This window comes from Carcharodon carcharias, chromosome 10 (genome assembly GCF_017639515.1).
Source record: "Carcharodon carcharias isolate sCarCar2 chromosome 10, sCarCar2.pri, whole genome shotgun sequence".
NCBI classification, from domain to species: Eukaryota; Metazoa; Chordata; class Chondrichthyes; order Lamniformes; family Lamnidae; genus Carcharodon; species Carcharodon carcharias.
This window is the reverse complement of record NC_054476.1, coordinates 127,215,995-127,240,022: the sequence shown is the minus strand read 5'-3', so window position 1 is coordinate 127,240,022 and position 24,028 is coordinate 127,215,995. Positions and strand designations below refer to the sequence as shown.

The following is a 24,028-nucleotide window of genomic DNA, read 5'->3' as shown; positions in this document are numbered from 1 at the left end:
ATGGGTTGAAAGGTTATGGGGAGAGAGCAGGAAATTGGAGTTGAGGCCGAAATGAGATCAGCCATGATCGTAATGAATGTCAGGGCAGGCTCAAGGGGCTGAATAGCCTACTCCTGCTCCTAGTTCTTATGTTCACTCCCTCCACCACTGACGAACAGTGGCAGCATGTGTACCACCTACAACATGCACTGCAGGAACTCACCAAGACTGCTTAAACAGCATCTTTCAAACCCACAACCACTACCATCTAGAAGATCAAGGGCAGCAGATATATGGGAACACCACAACCTGGAAGCTCCCCTCTAAGCCACACACTATCCTGACTTGGAAACATATAGCTGTTCCTTTCACTGTTGCTGGGTCAAAATCCTGGAGCTCCCTCCCTAACAACACTGTGGATATACCTATGCCGCAGGGACTGCAGCAGTTCAAGAAGGCAGCTCACCACCACCTTCTCAAGGGCAATTAGTGATGGGTAATAAATGCTGGCTTAGCCAGTGATGCCCACATCCTGTAAATTAATTAAAAAAACCCAAGCCTGAATATTGTTCAAGACTTGCTGCATATGAGCATGGACTGCTTCATTATATATATTGCAAATAGAGTTGAACACTATGTCATCCCTACTTCTGATCTTCTAATGGAGGGAAGGTGATTGATGAAGCAGCTGAAGATAGCTGGGCCTGGGAAGCTGCCTTCAGATAATTGGCCCCTAACAAGAACAACTATCTTCCTTTGTGCCAGGTACAACTCCAACCAGTGAAAAGTTTTCCTCTTGATTCCCATAGACTTCAATTTTACTAGAACTTCTTGGTCATTTGATGATACCTTGATTTCAAGGTAAGTCACTCTCACCCCACTTCTGGAATTCAGCTCCTTTTTACATGTTTGGACCAAGGCTGTAATAAGGTCTGGAGCCAAGTGGTCCTGGCAGAGCCCAAACTGAGCATCAATGAGCTGGTTATTGGTTGAGTAAGTGCCATTTGACACTGTTGATGACATCTTCCATCACTGAGTGTGGGCTGATGTGACAGTAATTGGCTGGATTAGATTTATCTTGCATCTTGTAAATAGGACATAAGTGGATAATATTACATTTTGTTTGGTAGCTATCATTGTTGCCACTTTATTGGAACAGTTTGGCTAGAGATGAAGCCAGTTCTTCAAGCACAAGTCTTCAGCAATATTGCTGAATATTATCAGGCCCCGCAGCTCTCAGCTGTTTTTGAATCACATGGAATGAACCTAATTGGCTGAACACTGCCTCCTGTGATGTTGGGGACCTAATGAGGAAGGCGAGTTCAGTGTGTCTGGTTGAAGATGGCTGTAACTGACTCAGCCTTGTCTTTAGAACTCACCTCGTGGACTCCGGCATCATTGAGGATGGGAATGATCATGGAGCCTTTTTTTTTAGCTAATTTTTCATTTCTCCCAGGAGGTCACTTGGTTTTAGATTTAATGAAGAGTATATATATTGTGATGCATAAATGATCACAATTGGATGAGACAGGTGGGATGGATCAGAGCGTTGTTTCTTATCTCTTATTGTGTATGACTGCCATTTTCATTTGTATTAAAATAATAATTGGAAGAAGAGGATCCACAGCCTTAAAACCAGTGTAATGATTGATAAACAGCAGATGAGTGGGGTTACTCATAGGAGGCCATATCCATCCCACAAGATTCACACACCAACAAGCAATTTCTTGGATAAAAGCAAAATACTGCAGATGCTGGAAATCTGAAACAAAAATAAAAATAGCTGGAAAAACTCAGCAGGTCTGACAGCATCTGCGGAGATTCATACACTTAACGTTTCGAATCCATATGACTCTTTATCAGAACTGACTCAGCCTCCTCTCCGCAGATGCTGTCAGACCTGCTGAGTTTTTCCGGCTATTTTTATTTTTGTTTAAGAAATTTCTTGGATTTATCTAAGGTACATTGTATTAGGAGGAACCAATGATGAAGAAGTTAAGGGTTGTGATGACTGGCAAAGCTTGGCCCCCTGATCATTCATGCATAAGGTTACATTGCAGGAAACTACAGAAGTGTGTAGTAGCCTGTTTGGAGGCACAACGTATCAGTAGACTCTGTAGCCTCCTACAATGCACCTGCTGCATGGATGACCGGGGACCAAGCTTCGCCAGTCACCACAGCACTTAATTTCTGTCATTGGTTCTTTCCAGTCTGCACAATGAACATTTCATACGCCTCCTTGAATGTAGCAATGGTGATCTCTCAAAAGGCAGGTCCTCTACTCATTTCTCCATGCCTTGCAGACCTGTGCTTTCCTGTTCAGCTGCTCGTAAGAGCTTCCCATTTCCAACTTCAATGAGCAATATGACTATGGAAAAGAATAGATGAGAAGGTTTCCTGTAGCCTTCCTCATGTTTGGGACAGCCTCTGCCGACTTCCTCCAATGTCTGGGCACTGGGCTCCACTGAAGCACCCCATTCATCCTCCTCTTCTTCCTCCTCCCCCTCCTCCTGCGGGGAAGAGTTGCATACCAGGTCCTCCTTTTCATCTATCTCCACACTTCTTTGTAAACTCATTGTGCGGTGTGGAGCAGGCAAACACAATATGGGGCACCCTGACAAGCAATCCAGAAGTCCATTGTCTTGTGCGGCACCATAAAATCCTGTCATCGTAAAATTCTGCCCTATGTTTCTTTTATGGTAATAGTGGTGAAGACTTGTGCTCCAGAACCAGCTGTGCCCTTAGCCAAGTTGTTCTAGTACAGCTACAGTATTGGCATCTACCCAACAATGTGGAAAATTGCCCAGATATGTCCTATACATAAAAAGCAGGACAATAAACTAACAATTGCTGCCCCATCAGTCTACTCTGGATGATCAGCAAAGTGATGTAAGGAGTCCTTGATGGTGCTATCAAGTGGCACTTGGAAATAACCTGCTCACTGACCTCAGTTTGGGTTCCACCAGGGCCATTCAGCTCCTGACCTTGGTCCAAACATGGACAAAAGAGGTGAAGTCAAGGGATAAGGTGAAACTGCCCTAAACGTCAAGGCAGTATCTGAAAACATGTGGCATCAATGAGCCCTCACAAAACTGGAGTCAATGAGAATTAGGGGGAAAACCCTCCACTGGCTGGAGTCATACCCAGCACAAAAGAAGATGGTTGTAGTTGTTGAAGCTCAATTATCTCAGTCCCAGGACATCCCTGCAGGAGTTCCTCAGGTTAATGTCCTGGGCCCAATCATCTTCAGCTTCTACATCAGTGACCTTCCCTCCATCATAAGGGCAGAAGCGGGGATGTTCACTGATGATTACACAATATTCATGATACTTCAGATACTGAAATAGTCCATGTCCATATGCAGCAAGACCTGAAAAACATTCAGGCTTGGGCTGATAAGTGATAAGTTACATATGCGCCATACTAGTGCCAGACAATGACCATCCCCAACAAGAGAGCATCCAACCATCTCCTCATGATATTCAATGGCATTATCATTGCTGAATTATTATTGACCAGAAACTGAACTGGACCAGTAATATAAATACTGTGCAGGACAGAGGCTGGGAATTCTGTGATGAGTAACTTTACCTCCTGACACCCCAAAGTCTGTCCAACATCTACAAGGCACAAATCAGGAGTATTATGGGAAACTCTACACTTTCCTGGATGAGTGCAGCTTCAACAACACTCAAGAAGCTCAACACATCCAGTACAAAGCAACCCACTTGATTGACACCATCCACCACCTTCAACATTCATTCCCTTCACCACCGATACACAGTAGCAGCAGTCTGTACAATTTACAAGATGCACTGAAACAATCACCAAGGCTCCTTCAACAGCACATTCCAAACCCCTCTCCTCTACCAGTTAGAAGGACAAGGGCAGCAGATGGATGGGAACACCACCTGCAAGTTCCCCTCCAGGACGCACACCATTCTAACTTGGAACTATACCGTCATTCCTTCAACGTCGCTGGGTCAAAATCCTGGAACGCCCTTACTATTGAAGTAGTAGGGTCTGGTATATACAGGGTTAATGTGGGCCTGAGTACAGTATCACCCACACAGTGCTGTAAGAAGGCACATAACCTAGAGCCAGAGCCAGTTTGGAGATGGAGAGACATATGTAAAAGACCTAGGATAGTCAGTTCCATACCTGCACCCTCTACTGAATATATGCATATAGTTATGAGTTGTTTATAAAGACTTGCTGTTAATATACTCAAGACTATGAAGCTTACTTCATGGTGTAAAAAGCAAGATTCTTCATGATGGCAGTGACCAGATAAAAAACCCTTATCCTCACAAGAATTAAAAACTAAGGAAAAGGACGCTTTCAATGAATTCTGAAGTGAAACGAACTCCCAACTGAAGCTACAGACACAGAAAAAATTCACCAGAAAGAAATAGCTCCAGAGAGAGAGGAGACTGGAAGCAAAAAGGTAGAAGTTTTACTTCAGCATAAGAGTCCCTTGAATCTCCCTTGGAAGTCCAGCCACAGTAAGCGGAGCTCAGAGCTTGCAAGGGTGAGATAAACTTCTTTTAAATTCCAGGCCAGCCAGTCCTGAGAAACCCCTTTTCATTTATTCAGTCAGAAGTGCTGTTTGAAAGAAATCCATTATTAATCCTGGTTCCCGACTCTTGAGTTGCAACACATGGCTCTTGGGTTCGACAAGGAAAAGAAGAAAATTAATAATTAACTTTGTCTACTTTGGGTACCTTGTGACCGTCTGATTTCCTAAACAGCAGGTCTGCGGTTCTTTTCTATGCATCCTGACTCACAACGCTGTACCGTTTATTAAATTAAGTTGGCAGCCAACAGACCCATGCAGTCAATGCGGACCTTTCTTCTTCAGACAGAAGCGTGCTGCCGCCAGTTTGGAAAGCCCACCAAAAACCAGCAATCACTGTTGGACCCTTTGTTTGGCAGTGAATGGCAATGCTATTTTAGAAGCCTGTAATTTCTTAAAGCTGTACCCAGAAGATTAAAAATCTTCAAAATGGATCACAATTCCACACTTACAGCTCCACTGGGATTCACCCATGGCCCAGACCAGCCACAAAACTGGAGTCCCTGGAGGGAAATACTTTTATGGGGCAGCATTGCCCCCGATCTCAGTAAAATTTCTGCAGACCTGCAAGCTAGAGGCTATCTTACCCGAGTGGCAAATTAGTTAGACTGAGCTACGTGAACAATACAGGATCATCTTAAGGGTGGAGAATACAATATGGGGTGGAAACCAACCCTCAGTCCAGCTTATCAGGTCACAAAGATGCAAGGCCAATCCAATTCATAGAAAGCAATTCCAGCAGAATGACCTTGCCAGCACTGTGGTGTGAAGCACCCTCATAGGAAAGATCGATGTCCTGCGAGCCAGTGCTTCCTCTGCAACTGACAGGGATGCTTTAGTAAACTGTGCAAGTCAAAACCCCAGCACTGCACAGATAGCTGAAAGGCAATCCACAAAGTTGAGACCGAAAACCCAGAAGACACAGTCATGCTTCTTGGATGAGATCAAAAATTGCGGTTCTTCATTTTGGAATGCTGACAGCCTGGTAAATGGTCACCTAACAAATTTTAAATTAGATTCAGGACCCAGCATGACAGTTCTGTCAGACAAGGAACCATGGCTGAAAGATCTCAAACTTCAAACAATGGACACTCCGCTCCATGCAGCAGGAGGACTCCGTCTTCCAGTAACGTGTATCCTGCAGGCCGCTTTGCAGTACAAGAACAAAATGATCCAAGCAACATTCTTTGTGGTCCACAATCGGGACTACTCTCTGTTAAGCTACAAGGCTTGTATTGAGCTTAGTCTCCTGCTATGGATTGGTGAAACCAACTGGCAAGTGCCTGGCTCCAAATACAGATGGCAATTTCCGAAGCTCTTCATGGGACTGGGCTGCCTGAAAAATGCCTACAGTCTCAGGAGTGATGTCAAACAGTGTGCTTCCACACTCCATGAAAGGTCCTTCAACCCCTCATGGAGGAAGTACGGTGACAGATGGACAACATTGTGAACATTGGAGTCACTTCCCCAGTCAAGCAACCTGCCACGTGGTGCTTGGGGATGGTCCCGGTTTGAAAACCAAAGGGGCCTTTCCGCATTCTGCGTAGAACTCTCACAGCCTAACAAGGCCGTAGCCAGGGATGTCCATCCATGTCCTCAGTAGACAAGAGCCTGACCAAGCTTTCAGCTAGCAGAGTATTTTCTCAACTAGATGCTAACAGCAGTTTCTGGCAGCTCCCCCTCAGTGAGGACTCATGGCTCCTAACCATATTTATTACCCAATTTGTCAGATTCTGCTTCAGCTATCTGCCCTTTGGGATTACATCAGTGCCACAAAAATTCCAATATCAGACATCCTGAAGGGCTTTCAGGGAATCATTTGCCACATAGATGATGTCATGGCTCTTGCAGCCATGGTGGAAGAGCATGATGAAAGGCACAAAACAGTTTTGGAGCTCTTGCAAGAGGTAGGGCTGACGTTGAATGATAAATGTGAGTTTACCAAAACCTCCATCTTGTTCCTGGGCGACGTTGTCAGCAACAAAGGTATCAGAGCAGATGCACCCAAAACCAAGGCGATTATTGGCGTCCCCACCCCTCCCCCTGTCCCCGACCTCCAGCGTCTCCTCGGGATGGTAAACCAGCTGGCGAAGTTTTTTCCTCGTTTGGCACAAGTCACGGAATCATCATGACACCTGCTCAAGAAAGACCAAGTGTGTTTTTGGGACTCCCAGCAAGAGCATGCGTTCACTTGTATCAAGATGCTCTCTCCACCGACGTTCTGGCCCATACAACTTGATCCTGCCCACCACCATAGCAACCGATGCTTCATTCACAGGCCTCAAGGCAGTTCTCCCTCAGGAGCAATTGGACAACACTTGATGCCCCATCTACTACACTTCAATAGGACTGTCAGGCACGGAATCCAGCCATGCCACCATTGAAAAAGAAACTCTGGCGGTCATATTGGCCTGTGAGAAAATCTCCAACTACACCATCGGCCTCAAAATCACAATCGAGACAGATCATAAACCACTGGTCTCCTTGTTAAACACAAAGTAGTTTGCAAAGTTGCCCTCTTGGATCCAGAGGTTTCGCCCATGCCTCAAGAGATTTGCATATGAGACCATTTATGTTCAGGGAAAGAATCAAACGATGGCAGATATACTTACAAGAGTCATTGCAGGACTTCTGACCAAACACGACGTTGTCTTCATCGCTAAGCTGGAGGCCTACTTTCAGACACTACCAGAAACCTACCGGCCAGCATGAGCAGGCTCCAACAGATCCACCAAGGACAGCTATGATGAAGAATGTGCCCGCATCTGCACCTACTGCCAAAATGGGTGGCCTCATCACAAACCAAGCGGTGGTTCAGCCACAACAGGGTTCGAACAGCAGACCCACTTCACAGTCATAGATTACCTCCTGGTCTATGACAAATGGCTGGTCATTCCAGCTTCTCTGCAGGCGGATGTTCTTCAGGGTCACCTGGGAATCTCAAAGTGCAGAGCACAGGCCCAATCCACTGTCTGGTGGCCAGGCACCTCCAAAGCTATAGAAGAGACCGTCGCAAATTGCCAGGTTCGTGCATTGCACCGCCAACACCAAAGGGAGCCACTCATCCCCACGCAATTCCCTAACAGACAGTGGGAAAGGCTGGCCGTAGACCTGTTTGTCTACACTGGCAGGTCCTTCCTCATAGTTGTAGACTATTTCTCCAAATGGGCAGAGGTAAAGCAACTTCATATAACCACCACGGAGACAGTCATCAAAGCACTCAAGGAGATATTTGCAAGCCATGGCATCCTCAGCGAGCTCATGTTGGATAACAGCCCTCTGTTCTCTAATAAATGCTTCACACGCTTTGCAACTGTAGCCAGCTTCCATCACTGCACCAGCTCCCCAAGATACCCGTAGTCAAATGGTGAAGCAGAATGAAGAGTCCATACAGTGAAGGCCCTCCTGAAGAAAAATGAGGATTTCCTCACTGCACTGCTCAATTACAGGTCCAGCCCCTTACAGTGTGCCCTGTCCCCATCTGAGCTCCTGATTGGCAGGGAACTTTGTACATATCTTCCAAACCTGCCATAGAAACTCCTGCCAGGATGGCAACCAAAGGCTACCATGTTGTACAAGCAAAAGAGCAGTTCTACAGACAGAAGCAAGCTTCTGCCTACAAAAGATGGCACTGCACCAGACGGTTGCCACAGCAGCAGAGTGACCTCGAACCTTGTGAGACAAGGGACAGTCCTCTGCCAGAATGAGGACCAACCCCGCTTCTACCATTTTGGTACGCCAGAGGGTACAGTCAGACAGGCTCCCTCCATTGCACAAAGGAGAACTATTGATGAAGATACCCAGTTGCCAGTCCAACCTCCAAGCCAACAACAATAACCAGAATCACCAGATTTTACCATTCTCCAAACAGTTTAGTGAATGAGATGTGGAAGGGTTATAAGGCCTTCAGGCTGCCTTAACTAACTTCAAGTACTTGAAGTGGGGAAATGGGTTAGCGAGAATGTTGTTAATATTGTAATAGCAATAATGTTAGATTTAAGGTTGTAACAATATGGCAAATGCATAAGACATAACAATGTAAGACTTGAAGTAAACTTCATAAACTGGATAAAGACTTGGGGGGAGGTGTAGTAGTAGCCTCTGGTACATATAAGGTTGATGTGGAACTGGGCTGTTAATAAAGACTTGCTGTTATTATACTCAAGACTGCAAAGCCTACTTCATGGTGTCCAAAGCAGGTTTCTTCATCTAACAGTACGGTGGGTGTACCTAATCAATGACCCGTGGACTCGATGACAGAAAATTTCAATATCATCTGTGCCTGCACTGGCCCATCTGTCTCAAAATGGAAGCAGAGCCTTGCCCTCTGGAATAGAATATCCTTGACTGGCCTAATGCCGATGGCAAGATGCAACCCATGTCTGCAGCTGATTCCTGGAACAACCTGGATGCAAAAATATTCAGCACCGCAGTGACCTAGAAGGTAGGGGACTGTCACGACCATTGTGAGGTCTCAGGTCATTGTGGACCAAAGTATAAATAATAGAGATCAACTGCCTAGACTGGCACTCTGTCACTTGTAGGTAGCTGACTCTTGGGCGGTACACCCTATGTTGTGGATGGCACCTTCTTCTCCTTGCAGCCTTTCACTCTGCTCCTCTGGGCTTCACCTGACCAGAAGAAGCATCTGCTGATGCTCCTTCTGACTGCTTTCTTCAATGTCAGAGAAGCCTGCTCCCATCTCTGTACCAGCAATGGCAACTCTGTGCCATTGCATAAGCATCTGAGCATAAATCTCCTGTTTCACACAACAGTTGAACACTGCATTCACTAGCACATGGCTCACCGATGTGTTCCAGTTGGCTAGAGCCTAAAGTATCCAGATCCTCCATTTTCTCTGTGCTTCTCAATTGAAATTTCCAAACTGTTGCTCCCCAAACACTTAATGAACCCCACAATTACCTCAACAAGCTGTCAATTGCAGACAAGCAGTTTGACAGTTTCTACTTCCATCCCCCCCCATCCCTGAGCGCTCCCTTTGAAAATCGCATTGTATTCCAGAGATGTTATTGACCAGTGACGCCAACTGAGATTGCGATTTTCAATGCGCACATGCACAAGAACTCGCCCAGGATGAGCTTGAGTGGCTCGAGTGGGACTGTAAGTGAGTGAACCAGCAAGCAGGGAGATAATTATGTTGTGAATCAACAAGATAAGTTGTGATAGGTCCCAGAACTACCTGCCTACTAAATGTTCCTTGAACTTTAACTTGCCCGCAGTAGTCCTGCATCATTTCAAAGCTGCTTTGGATGTTGGTAGAGAAGATGGCATTGAACACCATCATGATTCCTGCCACTCATCTCAGGTCTTCTGAGATGATCGTCCAGTATCTTTTTCAGTGCTGTCATGATGTTAGACCAGCATGTCATAACATCATGAGTCGGGCAGGTGTCTGCCAACACATTTAAAATGTATTTGTGAAAGTGGTGGGAAGGGAGGTGTGTTTCAAATCTATGAAGATCGTGCTGCCATGCTTTTACTGGTCACGCTTAGATCAATAACAAGATCTAAGACAGGCTTGTCCAACTTTTTTGCGTGGAGGAGCTACATTTCAATTTTTTTCCCAGCAAATTTCTGAAGGATAAGGTTTGGCGTGAATTTTTTAAAAAGCTAACGTATGAAAAGAAACAATGTGCTTAACAAAATAATGCCAAAATAATAAGGACCATTTTAAAAAATGAGTAATAAATAAAGATGACCATTAGAGTGTGAAAGTGTGTGTGTCCAGCTCAGTCCCAGTCTTGGGTGCTCTGAGAACCCTGAGACTGGGAGTGAGCCCGATACATACTCTCCCCTCACCTTCACCCCTCACACTCACCCCTCCCTCTCACATACTCAGCTCCCCCACCATATACACACACACACACACACACACACACACACACACAAACCCCTCTCACCACCCACCCCCCCACCATATGTACACACACAGACAAATACACTCTCACTTGGGGAGCGTGGGGAGAGAGCAGGGAGAGAGGAGGGGAAAGCAGGGAGAGAATGGGGGGAAAGCAGGGAGAGGGCTTGGGAGAAGCGGGGAGATAGCGGGGAGAGTGGAAAGAGAGTGAGGAAAAAGGATGGCCCCACGTGCCCCTCAGTCTCTCTCTCTTTCTATCTCCCTCTATCTCCACATATTCACACCTTCTTCAATCACAGCCTGTTTGTGTCCCATGATTGCTGCTGATAACTGGCTCACTAGTGAGCCGTCAAAGATCAATGTTAAAGAAACTATAGTTTATATGCATGTATCAGACATACTGGATTTTAAAATGGGTGAAATTTCAGAAGTAGAATAAGACAATACACACATAATAAATTGGAATTAAATGCATTAGTAGCATTGATCATATGTTACAAAGTCTAATTAAAGTGGGAAGACTTGCTGCACTTTATTTTTTGAAAATATAGTTACATGAATATTCAACAGATTTTACACATCGTTCAAGTTCAGGCCGTCTTAGACGTGCAGGTGTGAACTGGAACCAAGAAGTTCTTTTCCTCTGGGCTATGAACAGGAGGACTCAAGAGACTAATTGTATATTCCAGGAGAGTACTGGGAAATCTGGAAGGATTGGCAACCCCATCATCATCTACTTGGATTATGAGCACTTTAAAGGAAAATAAAATATCCTTTTGGTCTTCTGTTCTTAGTACTATAAGTGCTTCAAATAACATATTTAAAGTAGTGAGGACCACTATTCATGGTAAACTAAATTAGGTGGATGGGGTGATATAGGAAGTTAGCCAGCAGTAGAAAGAGGAGGCAATGGGAATGAGATACTGAAAGGATGGAGGGGTGGTGGTATGGATGAGGAGAAGTAGTGAAGGCAATAGGAGTGAGGAGTGACTGAAAAACAAAGATGGGAAGATGAGAGTGAGGGAAGAGTATGATATGGAATATGGCAAACCAGAGGAGCCACAAGGGGGAAGCAAGGGGGATGGTAAGATACAGGAATGTAAGGCAATATTAGTCCATGGGGGAGCAGGAATAGGGAGATCCTGGCTGGAATTCTCCTCCTTACAAAACTTAATTCTAGCCCCCAGTGAAATCCCTTCTCCCATCCATGGCATGAAATTCAAAGCTGCTGTGCATTTGGAAAGGTGTGCATCAAAGGAACATAAAGGAGCAGATAATAACAGATTGGCTCATTAAATCCTTTAGGGTCAGCTTGGATTTAGGAGATCAGGTAGACAAGTGTGATCAGAATGTCACTGAGAGAAGAATGAAGTTAGCAAGAGGAGCAATGAGGGATGGCAACTATGCATGGAAGTGTCATTGGGGAGATGGCATGGTGAGTTGGGGGACAGATGTTGCAAAAACAAGCAAATGTGATTGGGAGGATAATATAGGTGAGCCTCTCATGCAAAAGGGAAGACAATGGCAGGGAGAATTTAGTGGAATGGTTAGATTCTGATAAGAATAGGGAAATAAGAACCAGGAGCAGCATTTAGGAGGGGCCATTTTGCCCCTCGAGCCTGCTCAGCCATTCAATTAAATCATGGATGATCTTCCATCTTCAATACCATTTTCCCGCATGATCTCCATATCCCTTGATATCTTTACTATCCAGAAATCTATCAATCTCTGTCTTGAATATACTCAATGATTGAGCCTCCATAGCCCTCTGGGGCAGAGAATTCCAAAGATTCACCACCCTCTGAGTGAAGAAATTCCTCTTCATCTAAGTCCTAAATGGCCTGCCCCTTATTCTGAGACTGTTCCTTGCCCTCCACCCCACCCCACAGTGAGTGTAACATCCTTCTTGTATTTATTGTGTTGAGCCCTGTAAGGATTTTGTATGTTTCAATGAGTTCACCTTTCATTTATCCAAACCCTGGAGAACACAGGCCCAGTCTCCTCAATCTCTCCTCATAGAATAATCCCGCCATCCCAGGAATCAGTCTGCTGAACCTTTTTTGCACTCCACCTATGTCACGTATATCCTTTTTTAGGTAAAGAAACCAAAACTGCATGCAATATTGCAGGTGCTATCTCACCAAGGTTCTATACAGTTTCAGACAGACATCTTTACTCCTATAATCAAATCCTCTTGCAAAAAAGTCCAACACACTATTTGCCTTCCTAATTACTTACTGCACCTGTATGCTAGCTTTCAGTGACTCATGAACAAAGAAACCCAGGTCCCTTTAGACATCAACACTTCCCAAGTTTTCACCATTTAAAAAATACTCTACCTTTCTGTTTTTCTTACCAAGGTAGATAACTTCACATTTTTTCACATTATATTTCATTTGCCATGTTCTAATTTTGTTTAATAACCTCTTGGGTGGGACTTTATCGAAAGCTTTCTGAAAATCCAAATACACCACATTCAGTGGTTCCCCTTGCTAGTCACATCCTCAAAAAACTCCAACAGGTTTGTCAAACATGATTTCCCTTTCATAAATCCATGTTGACTCTGCCCAGTTCTACCATTATTTTCTAAGTGTTCTGTTATCACATTCTTTAGAACAGTTTCTGGCATTTTCCCTACTACTGATGTCGGGCTAACAGGTCTGTAGTTCCTTGTGTTCTCTCTCACCCCTTTCTTAAACAGTGGGGTTACATTTGAACTTTTGAACCTGCAGAACCATTCCAGAATGTATAGAATTTTGGAAGATGACCACCTTTGCATCCACTATCTTTAAACCACCTCATTCAACATTCTGAGTTGTAGATCGTCAGGTCCAGATTTAAGACCTTAGTATAGGATTGACCTACATCGCTTTCAAACATAATGTAAAATTCTATCGTATTATGGTCATTCTTCCCTATAGGGTCCTTTACAACAAAATTATTAATTAGCCCTTTCTCATTGCACAATATTAGATCTAGAACAACCCATTCCCTTGTTAGTTCCTCAACAAACTGTTCTTGAAAACCATCTTGTATGCATTCCAGGAATTCATCTTCCACAGCATTAGTGCTAATTTGGTATATCCAGTCTATATGTAGATTGAAGTCCCCCATTATTACTGTACCACCTCTTTTAAATACACCTCTAATTTTCTGATTTATACTGTTCCCTGCATTCCCACTACTGTTTGGTGGCCTATAAATAACTCGCACTAATGTTTGTTGCATCTTGCTGTTTCTTCCCTCCAACCAAACTGATTCTACCTCTTGATCTTCAGATCAAAGATGCTGTCTCACTTTTACAGTGATCTCATCCTTTATTAACAGCGCTACCCTCACTTCCTTCTAGTTTTTGCCTCTTATTCCTAAATATTGAATACCCAGAAAAATTCAGTTCCTGGCCTTGGTCACCTTGCAGCAATGTCCCTGTAATGGCAAAACCCATTTATTTCTATTTGTGCCGTCAATTTATCTATCTTGTTGTGGATGTTGTGTTCATTCAGATAGAGTGCCTTTAATTTTAGCTTTTTAACATTTTTCTGTATTTTGACCCTATTTGATGCTATCCTTTGTTTCCGCTGCCTTCCAATTTTGCTTACTACTTTCACTCCTATCATTACTAGCTTTGTGTCTCTCCTATCTGAATTCCCTCCTGGTTCCCTTCCCTCTACCAAGCTACAGAGGGAATTCAGATAGAAATTCAAAATGGAAGCAAGGAGGCAATGGTAGTTATGAGGTGAATGGGAAACACAAAGGAGGGATGAGATGACCAGTATTGGGAAAATGGTATGACACAGGAAGCAGAGAAGAGGAAAAGGAACAAGGGGAGCAAATAGAGCACAGCATGAAAGTAAAGGGCAAAGTAGTATACAGTAGATGAAGGGGTTGTTGGAAGGGGGTAAAAGGCAGTGTTTGTTGAGAGTATAGTGGGAAAGAATAACAGTAGAGACAATATGCATAGTGTTTGGATAGCCCTCTTCCTTCTCCTCCCTCCAAAACCTCAAGCCCTGGGGAATTGCTACCTCTGCCAATAATCTGAAATCCAAAGGCACTGGGGAAGCAGTAAGATGTATAGAAGATGTTATAAGTGATGGGATGGGGTGATAGCAAGGACTTGAAGGCATAACAAGAGGCAGGCTGGGAAGGACAGTCAACGGTTGATGATGAACAGAGTGTGACATTAGAAATAAGAGTGACAAATCGGGCTGGAATAGTATAGCAACAATGACAACTTTTATTTAGGATAGGAAAGTATCTCAAGGTGTCTAATCCAGGCCCAAATTTGGCAAGCCCCAGGAAATTCTGTGACAACACATTGGAGGCAGTGAGCTGATAACAAGTAACATTAGCAAGTAACATTCACGCCATACAAGTGTCAGACAATGACATTTACAACAAGAGAGATCTAACCATCTCCCTATGACACTTAGTGGCATTACCATTGCTGAATCCCCCACTATCAATATCCCAGGGGTTCCTGTTGACCAGAAACTTAACTGGACCAACCATATAAATACTGTGACTAAAAGAGCAGGTCAGAGACTGGGAAGTCGGCAGAGAGTAACTCACCCAGTGCCTGTTCACCATCTACAAGGCAAGAGTCAGGAGTGTGATGGAATACTCCCCACTTACCTGGATGATTACAGCTCCAGCAACACTCAGGAAGCTCAACACCATCCAGGACAAAACAGCCCACTGGATAGGAATCTCAACCACCACATTAAACATTCACTCCCTCCACCACCGATGCACAGTGGAAGCAGTGTATACCACCTACAAGATGCATTGCAACAACTCACCAAGGCTCCTTCGACAGCGCCTTCCAAACCCGCGACCTCTCCCACCTAGAAGGAAAAAGGCAGCGGATGCACAGGAACACCACCATCTGCAAGTTCTCCTCCAAGCCACACGCTATCCTGACTTGGAACTATATTGCCGTTCCTTCATTGTTACTGGGTCAAAATCCTGGAGCTTACAGTGGTTCAAGAAGGCAGCTCTTCACCACCTTCTCAGGGGCAAGAAATTCTGACCTAGCCGACGACTCCCAAATCTCGTGAATGAATAAATTTAGAAATATATATATTCTATATATATATATATTATATATATATATATATATATATAAAAATACGCTCTGTCCATTTTTCATCTGCTATGCCTCGGAAATCAGTGATTCTCAGGTACAATAACAAGGAAAGTCCACCCTATTATTTTCCCATTATTACTCACAACTTCCCACCATCCTCTGATGATTCTGTTCATAACCCAGTTTCATAATATTTCAGTGAACCTGTGGCTCCATGCACAGTCTCAGGAAAAGGGGCCAATAATTTAGGAATGGGATGAGAAGAAATTTCACTCAAAGGTTGTGAATCTTTGAAATTCTGTACCCCAGAGGGTTGTGGAAGCTCCATCGTTGAATACAATTCAGGATGGGATAGACGGATTTTTGGTCTCCCAGGGTATCAAGGGATATGACGAACAGGCAAGGAATCATGCTTATTACTGGCCTGGCATAACTCCTCTAAGAAGTAGGCATTGTTTTCTACCCTTCAGCCAATTTTTATGTCCATTTCCATGATTTTCTCTGAATCTTAACAGCTTTGAGCTTTGACAATATCTTACCAAATTTTGTCAATTTTTTGGAAGCTTAGGCACAACATTGTATGCCTCATGGGATATCACATTCTTAAAGATGTCAAGCTGGTAATTCTGGTAGAATCCCTCCTCTGAAGCCATACTGGCCATACTAAGTTGTTATTGCATCCATAATCCTCAAATTTATCCTAATAAATGATTCCATTATTTTATATGAAATTGATGTAAAATTAATTTTTGTCACCCTTTTTCAATATAGATACCATGCCTGTTTTCAATTTACTGGTATCTCCCCCAAATGCCTATCAATACCGTGCAAACCTTCTCCCTCATTTCTCTTAGCAGTCCGAGCTAAATACCATTCATCAATAGGTATTGGCTTGGACTGATTTTACTTTCAGGCTTCTATCTCATATATATATAAAAGTAGTTCTGTCTAAAACTCCGTTTTGAGTCAAGGCTTGCATGGTACAGTTCTTGAAGAGGTCACTGATCATTTTCTGACGGAATGGTGTATGTTACTCAGAAAATCTAAAAAACCTTTAAAAAGTCAAAATGGAAAGAAAACTGAAATAAAAGTAAAATGATCAAGGAATTAAAAGGCTGTACCTGCTGGATAGAAAGCCTGGTGATACTGTGGTGGAGAAGTAAGGTAACTAGTATATTTCTGACCAGTAGCTCCAATCTCATGGGATCCTTGCTGAACATGCACATTATTAGGATTTGGTTGTAGTGTGTAGGTGACCTCAGTTGGAAATCTTTGTATGACAGAAAATGGAATTGCTTTATCAGAAAATGGAGATGAAGACGTTGTGTCCATTTGTCCAGCCATCAATCCAATAGAGCTATGCCATGTACGTGGTGGAATAGGGGTTCGATCTAGGCCTCCAGTATTGGAACTTGACAAACTTTTAATGGACACTGTATGTAAAGGACTTTGATTGTGCGAAGGTGACATAAATGGGTATGGAGACAAGCTATCCCTGCGAAATGTTCGTTGAAGTTGTCCAACTGTCACAGGCCCTGAATAAAGTATAACAAAAGAGATAATATTATCTGGTGGGTCAATACTTATATATAAATATGAATTTTTTGCTGAATAATAAAAAGCTTAAAATTACTGTTGATATAAACACAACATTGCCATGTAACATTTCTCCTTCACTATTTTAATGGAGGTATTAATGGGTTAATGCCTGTGTTAAAATGGCTGACAACAATATAAATTAAGCATTGATCCGCTAATGTGCCAACATTAAATTATAGGTTATATTTCAATACTTAGTTAACTTTTTTCCGTAAGTGAAATGATTACCACTTCAATCCACTGAGGTGTCATGTTTAAACAGATTCCTGAAGCTGTAATAAAATTTGGTAGCTTTTAGCTTTAGAGCAAAACTAGGAGGGCTATAATTTACTAGCTCGTGCATTACATAATGAGATTGATAGCCTTTGATTGGAGGGTCCATTTTTGTCACTGTTCTACAATCTGAGAGATTCTGGAATCTCATTCTGTGTTCACTAATCACTGACATGTTCATGGAATTTTAGGTAATTAGTGCCTACATGATGTCAGGTTTTAGGAAATACAGTGATTCCTGCCGCAATTGTTGATGTAGTGCAATAAAGTTACATTGATGGTTCTTAATTTCTATACTCCTACATACTCTGCATTAGAAAAGTTAATAACCAATCATGGTCTTTAGGAATCATGGCCCTGAAATTCTTATAGAGTTATGATTCAGGACCAACTCTGTTGGAGTTTGCAGCATTTCTGGGAGGCACCTCAGTCCCTTCAAGCAAGTGGGCAAGAGCCACTTTGGAAGCATTATAGAAACCATCTGCCCAGGACTGCTGTAAACTCTGGTATGGTGTCGGAGCGGGAGGAAGGCCATGTTGTTCAGTTCTCCAGATCCTGGCTATTAGTTTTTTACCCACCTAAGCAAGAAGGCTGATCTCCAAAAATTTCTGTCTTCAGGGTGTTATGATCCTTGGCCAGACCCCAAAGTTGTTGGTGGGATGCAGTGAGGGATGACTTACATTTTGTTCAAAATAGACAAAGTTTGAGATTCAAGACGCTTGGTAATAGAATCAAGCCACAAAATTTCACAAACAAAAGCAAGCTTTACTATAAAAGGTCAGAAAGATAAAACTATTTACAATATCTATGTTATTCTCTGACATTCAGGGTAAGTATGAGGTACATATGAATTAACAGGCAAGCTACGGTCGAATACACCACACTGCACAATAAATGCAAAATGCGACCAAAACAGATTCCATGGATTTCTCAACAACCCACCCAGTTGTCAGTAACACCCTGAGTCAACCAACCTCACTGAAACGTTGCCTTTTTCATGAAGGTTTCCATTCTTCCATTCAAAGATCTCGCCTTGGAATTCTCTCCAAGCATCGCTCCAACTTGGTATTTCAATAATGGCCCACCTTGTAAGGTTGGAATCTCGCCTTCCAAGATTTTGTTTCTCTGGATCCCCAAGTACACTCAAGCATCAACTTACAACACAATTTCAGCTCTTTGGCTGCACCAAGCAGAACACTACTGCTCCAAAGGGGTACCTTTTCCCTAACGGCCCACAGCATGGAATCACCAAACTTCAGCTGCCTTCCTAGCTCTTCAGAGTTTCTTCTGAGCTCTCTTCCATTACCAAGGCGTTCCCGAGCCCACTTCACTTAAAGTCTGCTCCCTGCCCTTTTCTCTAATTGGAGCCTGCTTCTCCGCTCCTTCCTTTTAACTGAACTTAACTAGGACCTGTTTCTGTCCACTGTCTTTGTCCCTTAATTGGGAATCTTTTTCTTGGCACTTCCCCAGTCCCATCTCCCTTTTGCCTTACCTGGGACAGTTCTTGAGACCTCTCCCTGTCCCCTCTTCCTTGTGCCCCTCTCTGGGACAATTGCTGGCCCTGGTGCTACGCACCTGGTCACGTGACTTGGGTTTTCACGCCCTTTTTTCTTTTACGTGCAGGCATGTGGGGCCTGTCCTGGGCCTGAAGAACATAAAGATGCAAAAATGCGCACATGCAGCCCACTCCTGGCCTGCACATTTGCAGGGAGTCCGAAGAATGTCAGGACTTGGATTTCTCGACCTCCAAGCACAACGCTAAGGTGAGTTGGGTTTTATAATGCCTCCCTCCATGGAGGAATGAAAGCTTCAATACAGTGAAAGTTTCTATACAATAGCTTTAAAGTTTCTTTAAAAGAAGCGCTTAACATTATAAACTTCTAACAAATAGCTTAGCGCATATTATACAGAAAAGCTTTTCACAATTTTGTTCCACAATTACAAGTATCATACCATAAAATTACAAAGATGTCACTAAAACGAAAGATGGCACATGTAACAAGTAGGATGAGCAGAATTTAAACATCATAGAATTATCATAATTCAGAACTCGCACTTTTTTTCTCTTCTTCACAGTCTTTAACTCACAAAGGATGCTTAATTTAAGTCCACAGCCTAATTGTCCTTTTCGTTAACTGTCGGCATAATTCGATCTTTAAGCTCATTTTACAAACTCAAACATGGTAAATTCTCATTTCAAGACAATAAAGTCAAAATGGTTTCTTTTTGCATTAACAACTCATTTCTCCTCTGATCGAAATCCCTTTTAGCCATTTCGAGTATGTTATAGAGATGCGTTTTATGTTTAGACAAAAGGATTTGGTATACCTGCTTGGTTTGATCTTTGAACATTTTAAGATCTTGTAGTTTCTTCTGAAACCATTCCAAACAGGTCTTATTCAATACTTTTCATGCAATGTCATCCACTTCCTCACTCTGGATTTCTAGTTTCCTTTCCAATGCTTCAACTCTTTCATACAATTCACAAACCATATCATTCCACTCCTCTGCTGGTTTTAAATGGTCTTTTGAGAACTGTCCACTTGCCTGGATTCCTGCTGCTGTACCCTGTGTGTCAACACTGGCAGGCACATGTAATTCAGTGTCCGCGGTCATTGATCCTTCCAGATCACTTTATGTTTTCAGTCCTTTCCGTTGACAATTCTTAATTTTCAATTCTGCAGGCACTTATGTTGCATCTGTACTGCCCGTTATTAGGTTGATACATTGGTATTGTTACTTGGATCAGTTTTTCACTCAACGAGATCACAATTGGGCAAGGAATTTTTATTCACAGGAACAGCTTCGGAACTGCGATACTCCATCCCAGGTTGTGGAAAAACTATACTGCCCGCTATATCATTGCCCAGTATAAAGTTTACAGTTTTAATAGGTAATTTTGGAATAATTTCAACCACAACAAGGCCTCTCCATCAGAGCACAATTTAAATTTACTTTATGCAATGGGTAAGACACTTAATTCCCCTCAATACCATGTATTAATTCATTCTGATTTAATGAACTTTCTGAAGAAAGGTCCAAATCTTTTGCTAACAATAAGCTCTGAGCAGAACCAGTATCTCTCAGGATAACAATTTTTCTGTGCCCTTTCTTGGACAAAAATGGAGTAACTTCCCCTTTCAATATAAAGCCCTTGTAATCTTTTTTACTTCTATCTACTCCCACTGTAAAAAATAATTAGTAGCACTCTGTTTCTCACAAGTTTCACTTTCTGGTGCAAATCCCTCTATGAAAGTCTCTGTCAATTGCACCAGTGCCACTGTTTTAAGATCCATTTCACTTTCTGGTACAGTCTTTTCTAAAGACTCCTTAAGCATCCTTATTACTGCCACTGGTTTTATCGTTCAACTTCCAACAATGGACTTTGAGATGGCTGGTCTTATGGCAATAAAAGCATACTGGTTTCTTTACATCATTTTTATCCTCTACACTATCATTTTTCTTGACTGGAACATCTTATGCCTTCTCTATAAAGATCAACTCTTTTCTGTTCTCCAAGTTCCCTATGGGTTACAGATGGAGATCTATTGCTCCCTAGCTGCCTATGTGATCTACCAGGACTGATGCATCCCATACCTCAGAAACCATTCGTTCTTCCAGGTGTGGCCTATTGGTTATTGGGATACTATTTTGAAATTCTTCCATTATCATTAACTACCTCACATTCTCAAAGTTTTGTTCTAACTTCAGAAATCAAAATTACCACTCCCACAACATTTCTTTTTCCCTGGCAAATTCTACAAATGGTTAATTCAGTCTTTTCTTTAAAGTCCGAAATGTCAATTGATATGCTTCAGAGACAATCTCGTGCATTAAGTATCACAGTTTTAGCTACCTCATAATCTGAAGATTATTCTTTCGAAAGGCTAGATTATACATCCATTGCCTCCCCGACCAAAACACTTTGCAAAATGAGAGTCCACGTGTCCTTTGGCCACTGTAAATTTGTAGCCACCTTTTCAAATGAAATAAAATATCCCTCAGCTCCATCTTTTGTACATTTAGGCAACAGGCAAAGGCTCTTTGTTATGTCAAAGCTCAGAATGGGACTTGATTCCTTATCTTAACTACTAGACCCTCTTTCACCCTGGAACCTAAGCTTCTCTCTAGCCAGTTCATGCTATTAGATTTGTTTCTCTCTCTCTGGAGTTTAAGTTCAAGCTTTTGTATTTCTCTTTCTTTTTCCTATTCAAGCTTTTTCATTTCTCTTTCTATCGCAACCTGCTTCACCTGCAACTAAATCCTAGCCAACTCAACTTAATTGCTATCTATATTAACTTTTCTTTCTTCCAATCCCAAATGCTACGCTACTACCTCAATCATTTCTGCTTTATTGGGCCCTGCTTTAAACTCTTCTGCTAAGGCAATTAACCTAGCCTTGGTTAATTGTTGCAAATCACTCAGGGGTCAATCTTCCCTCTCTAGGAAAGGCTTATCAATTGATAAAGCCACTCTGCTTTTCAATCAGTATAGTAAAACTCATCTTGGAGATCTTATCAACTTTAACCTCAGCAAATACCATCACTTGTATTTGTCTGTATTTGCCATTACAGAGACATGCCTGCAGGATGGCATGGGTTGGGAGCTAAATTTTGAAAGGTATGTGATATTTAGGAAGGATAGGAAGCTAGGAAAAAGTGGAAGGGTGGCTCTGTTAATTAAAGATGATACAGTAAAGTCCCGTGTTTTGTGACTCCCTTGTTAATGTTTCAATTTATCTGCGCTTTGGTACTCTACATCGCATCACCCATCTTGTGAGCAACATTCTCTTATCCGCGTTTTAAATGTCCTAATCTCTGCACTGATTCTTTGAGTGATGCACCTTTTGAGAACAACTCGCGTATGGGATCGGTTAATTTACTATGAGAGAGTAGGAATAGACTGAATATTAGGTGGTATGTCTTTTCTCAGAGAAGTAGTGAGGCTCTGGAATGCAATATAGGCTGATGTGGTAGGTGCTGACTCTCCAAATGCTATCAGAGGGAACTGAACTAATTCCAGCCGAGGAATTGTCTAAAGTTAAAGAATGTAAGTGTCTTTATTAATCTTTGTAATCCTTGGTTCATGTGACCACTTTGGTTGGTTTCAATGACCTGAATGGGGGGATCAGAGAGGAACTTTCCAGGATATATTTTACCCCTTGTTGACCCTGGATTTTCCTCTTTTTCACTAACCGCAATTTTTAAATGGGTTGAGAATAAAACTGCCAGTGCAGGAAATCGGAAACTAAAAGCAAAAATATGGAGTATACACAGCAGGTCTAATAGCTTCAGTGAAGAGAAACACAGGTCATTGTAGAGTATTGTAACTGCCTAAAACAATGCTGTCCTCATATGGCTGGGATCTATCCAATTGAGTCCCATTCAAAAGCATGTTCCTCCTTCGCAATTTCACTGTTTGTGAGGTTTCACAGGAATGTAAGCCCCATGAATGGTTGGACTTTACTGTATTAGCACTATAGAGATGGATGACCTAAGTTCAAGAACAAGATATAGAAGCGGTATGGAAAGAGATGAGGCAGGATAAAGGCAAGTCATTTGTGGGAGTGTGGCCCCCAACAGTAATCACAGAGTAGGATGGGGTATCAAAGAAGAAATAGAGGGAGCTTGTCAGAAAGATACAGATATTATCATGGAGGATTTAATCTGCATATAGACTACAAAAATCAGACAGGCAAAGGTAACGTTAGTGACGAATTAATGGAATATTTTCGGGATAACTTCTTAGGTCAGCACATCCTGGAGTCAACCAGGGAGCAGGCTATACTCGACCTGGTATTGTGCATTGAGATAGGATTAACTAATGACCTCAGATTGAAGGCACCCCTAGGTAGCAATGATCATATTATGATTAAATTTTACATTTAGTTAGAGAGAGAGAAGATTAGGTCTATAGAGATGCAGTAGCAGACATCTAAGGGGATATTTCAGAATACACAGAATAGATACTCCAACAATAGAATAGATTTTCCAACAAGAAAGAAAACTTCCAAGGGAAGGACCGATCATCTGTGGTTAACTAAAAAAGTTAAAGATAGCATCAAACTTATAAAGCATATACTTATGCAAAGATGGGTGGCAGGTCAGAAGATTGAACAGAGTATAAAAAACACCAAAGAGTAACTAAAACATTAATAAGCGGGGAAAAATTAGAGTACAAGAGAAAGCTACCTAGAAACATAAAGACGGATAGTAACAGTTTCTATAGATATTTAAAAAGATTTAACAAAGTGAGTGTTGGTGCTATAGAAAGTGAGTCTGTAGATGGTACACACTGCTGCTGCTGTGCGTCAGTGGTGGAGGGAGTGAATGTTTGTGGATGTGCTGCCAATCAAGCGGGCCCTCTACAACTTCCCTACTTTTGTAATTAATTCCCCTCACAATAACCGGTAACATTCTATTAGCTTTCCTAATTACCTGCTGTACCTGCATACTAACCTTTTGTGATTCATACACTAGGACATCCAGATCCCTCTGAATCTCAGAGCTCTGCAATCTTTCACCATTTAGATAATAAGCTTCTTTTTTGTTCTTCCTGTCAAAACGAATGATTTCACATTTGCCCACATTATACTCCATTTGCCAGATATTTGCCCACTTACCTAACCTACTGATGT

The 24,028-nt window shown here is 42.4% G+C and overlaps 1 protein-coding gene across 1 annotated transcript in view; it reads right to left on the bottom strand.

Annotated features, from left to right (window-relative positions):
* hsf5 (heat shock transcription factor family member 5) overlaps positions 1 to 24,028 on the bottom strand; it is a 104,007-nt gene that overhangs the window by 43,633 nt on the left and 36,346 nt on the right. Inside the window, exon 2 of the mRNA XM_041196686.1 lies at positions 16,641 to 17,042. Coding sequence (XP_041052620.1) covers positions 16,641 to 17,042 — 402 coding nt within the window. The remainder of the gene's footprint in view (positions 1 to 16,640; positions 17,043 to 24,028) is intronic.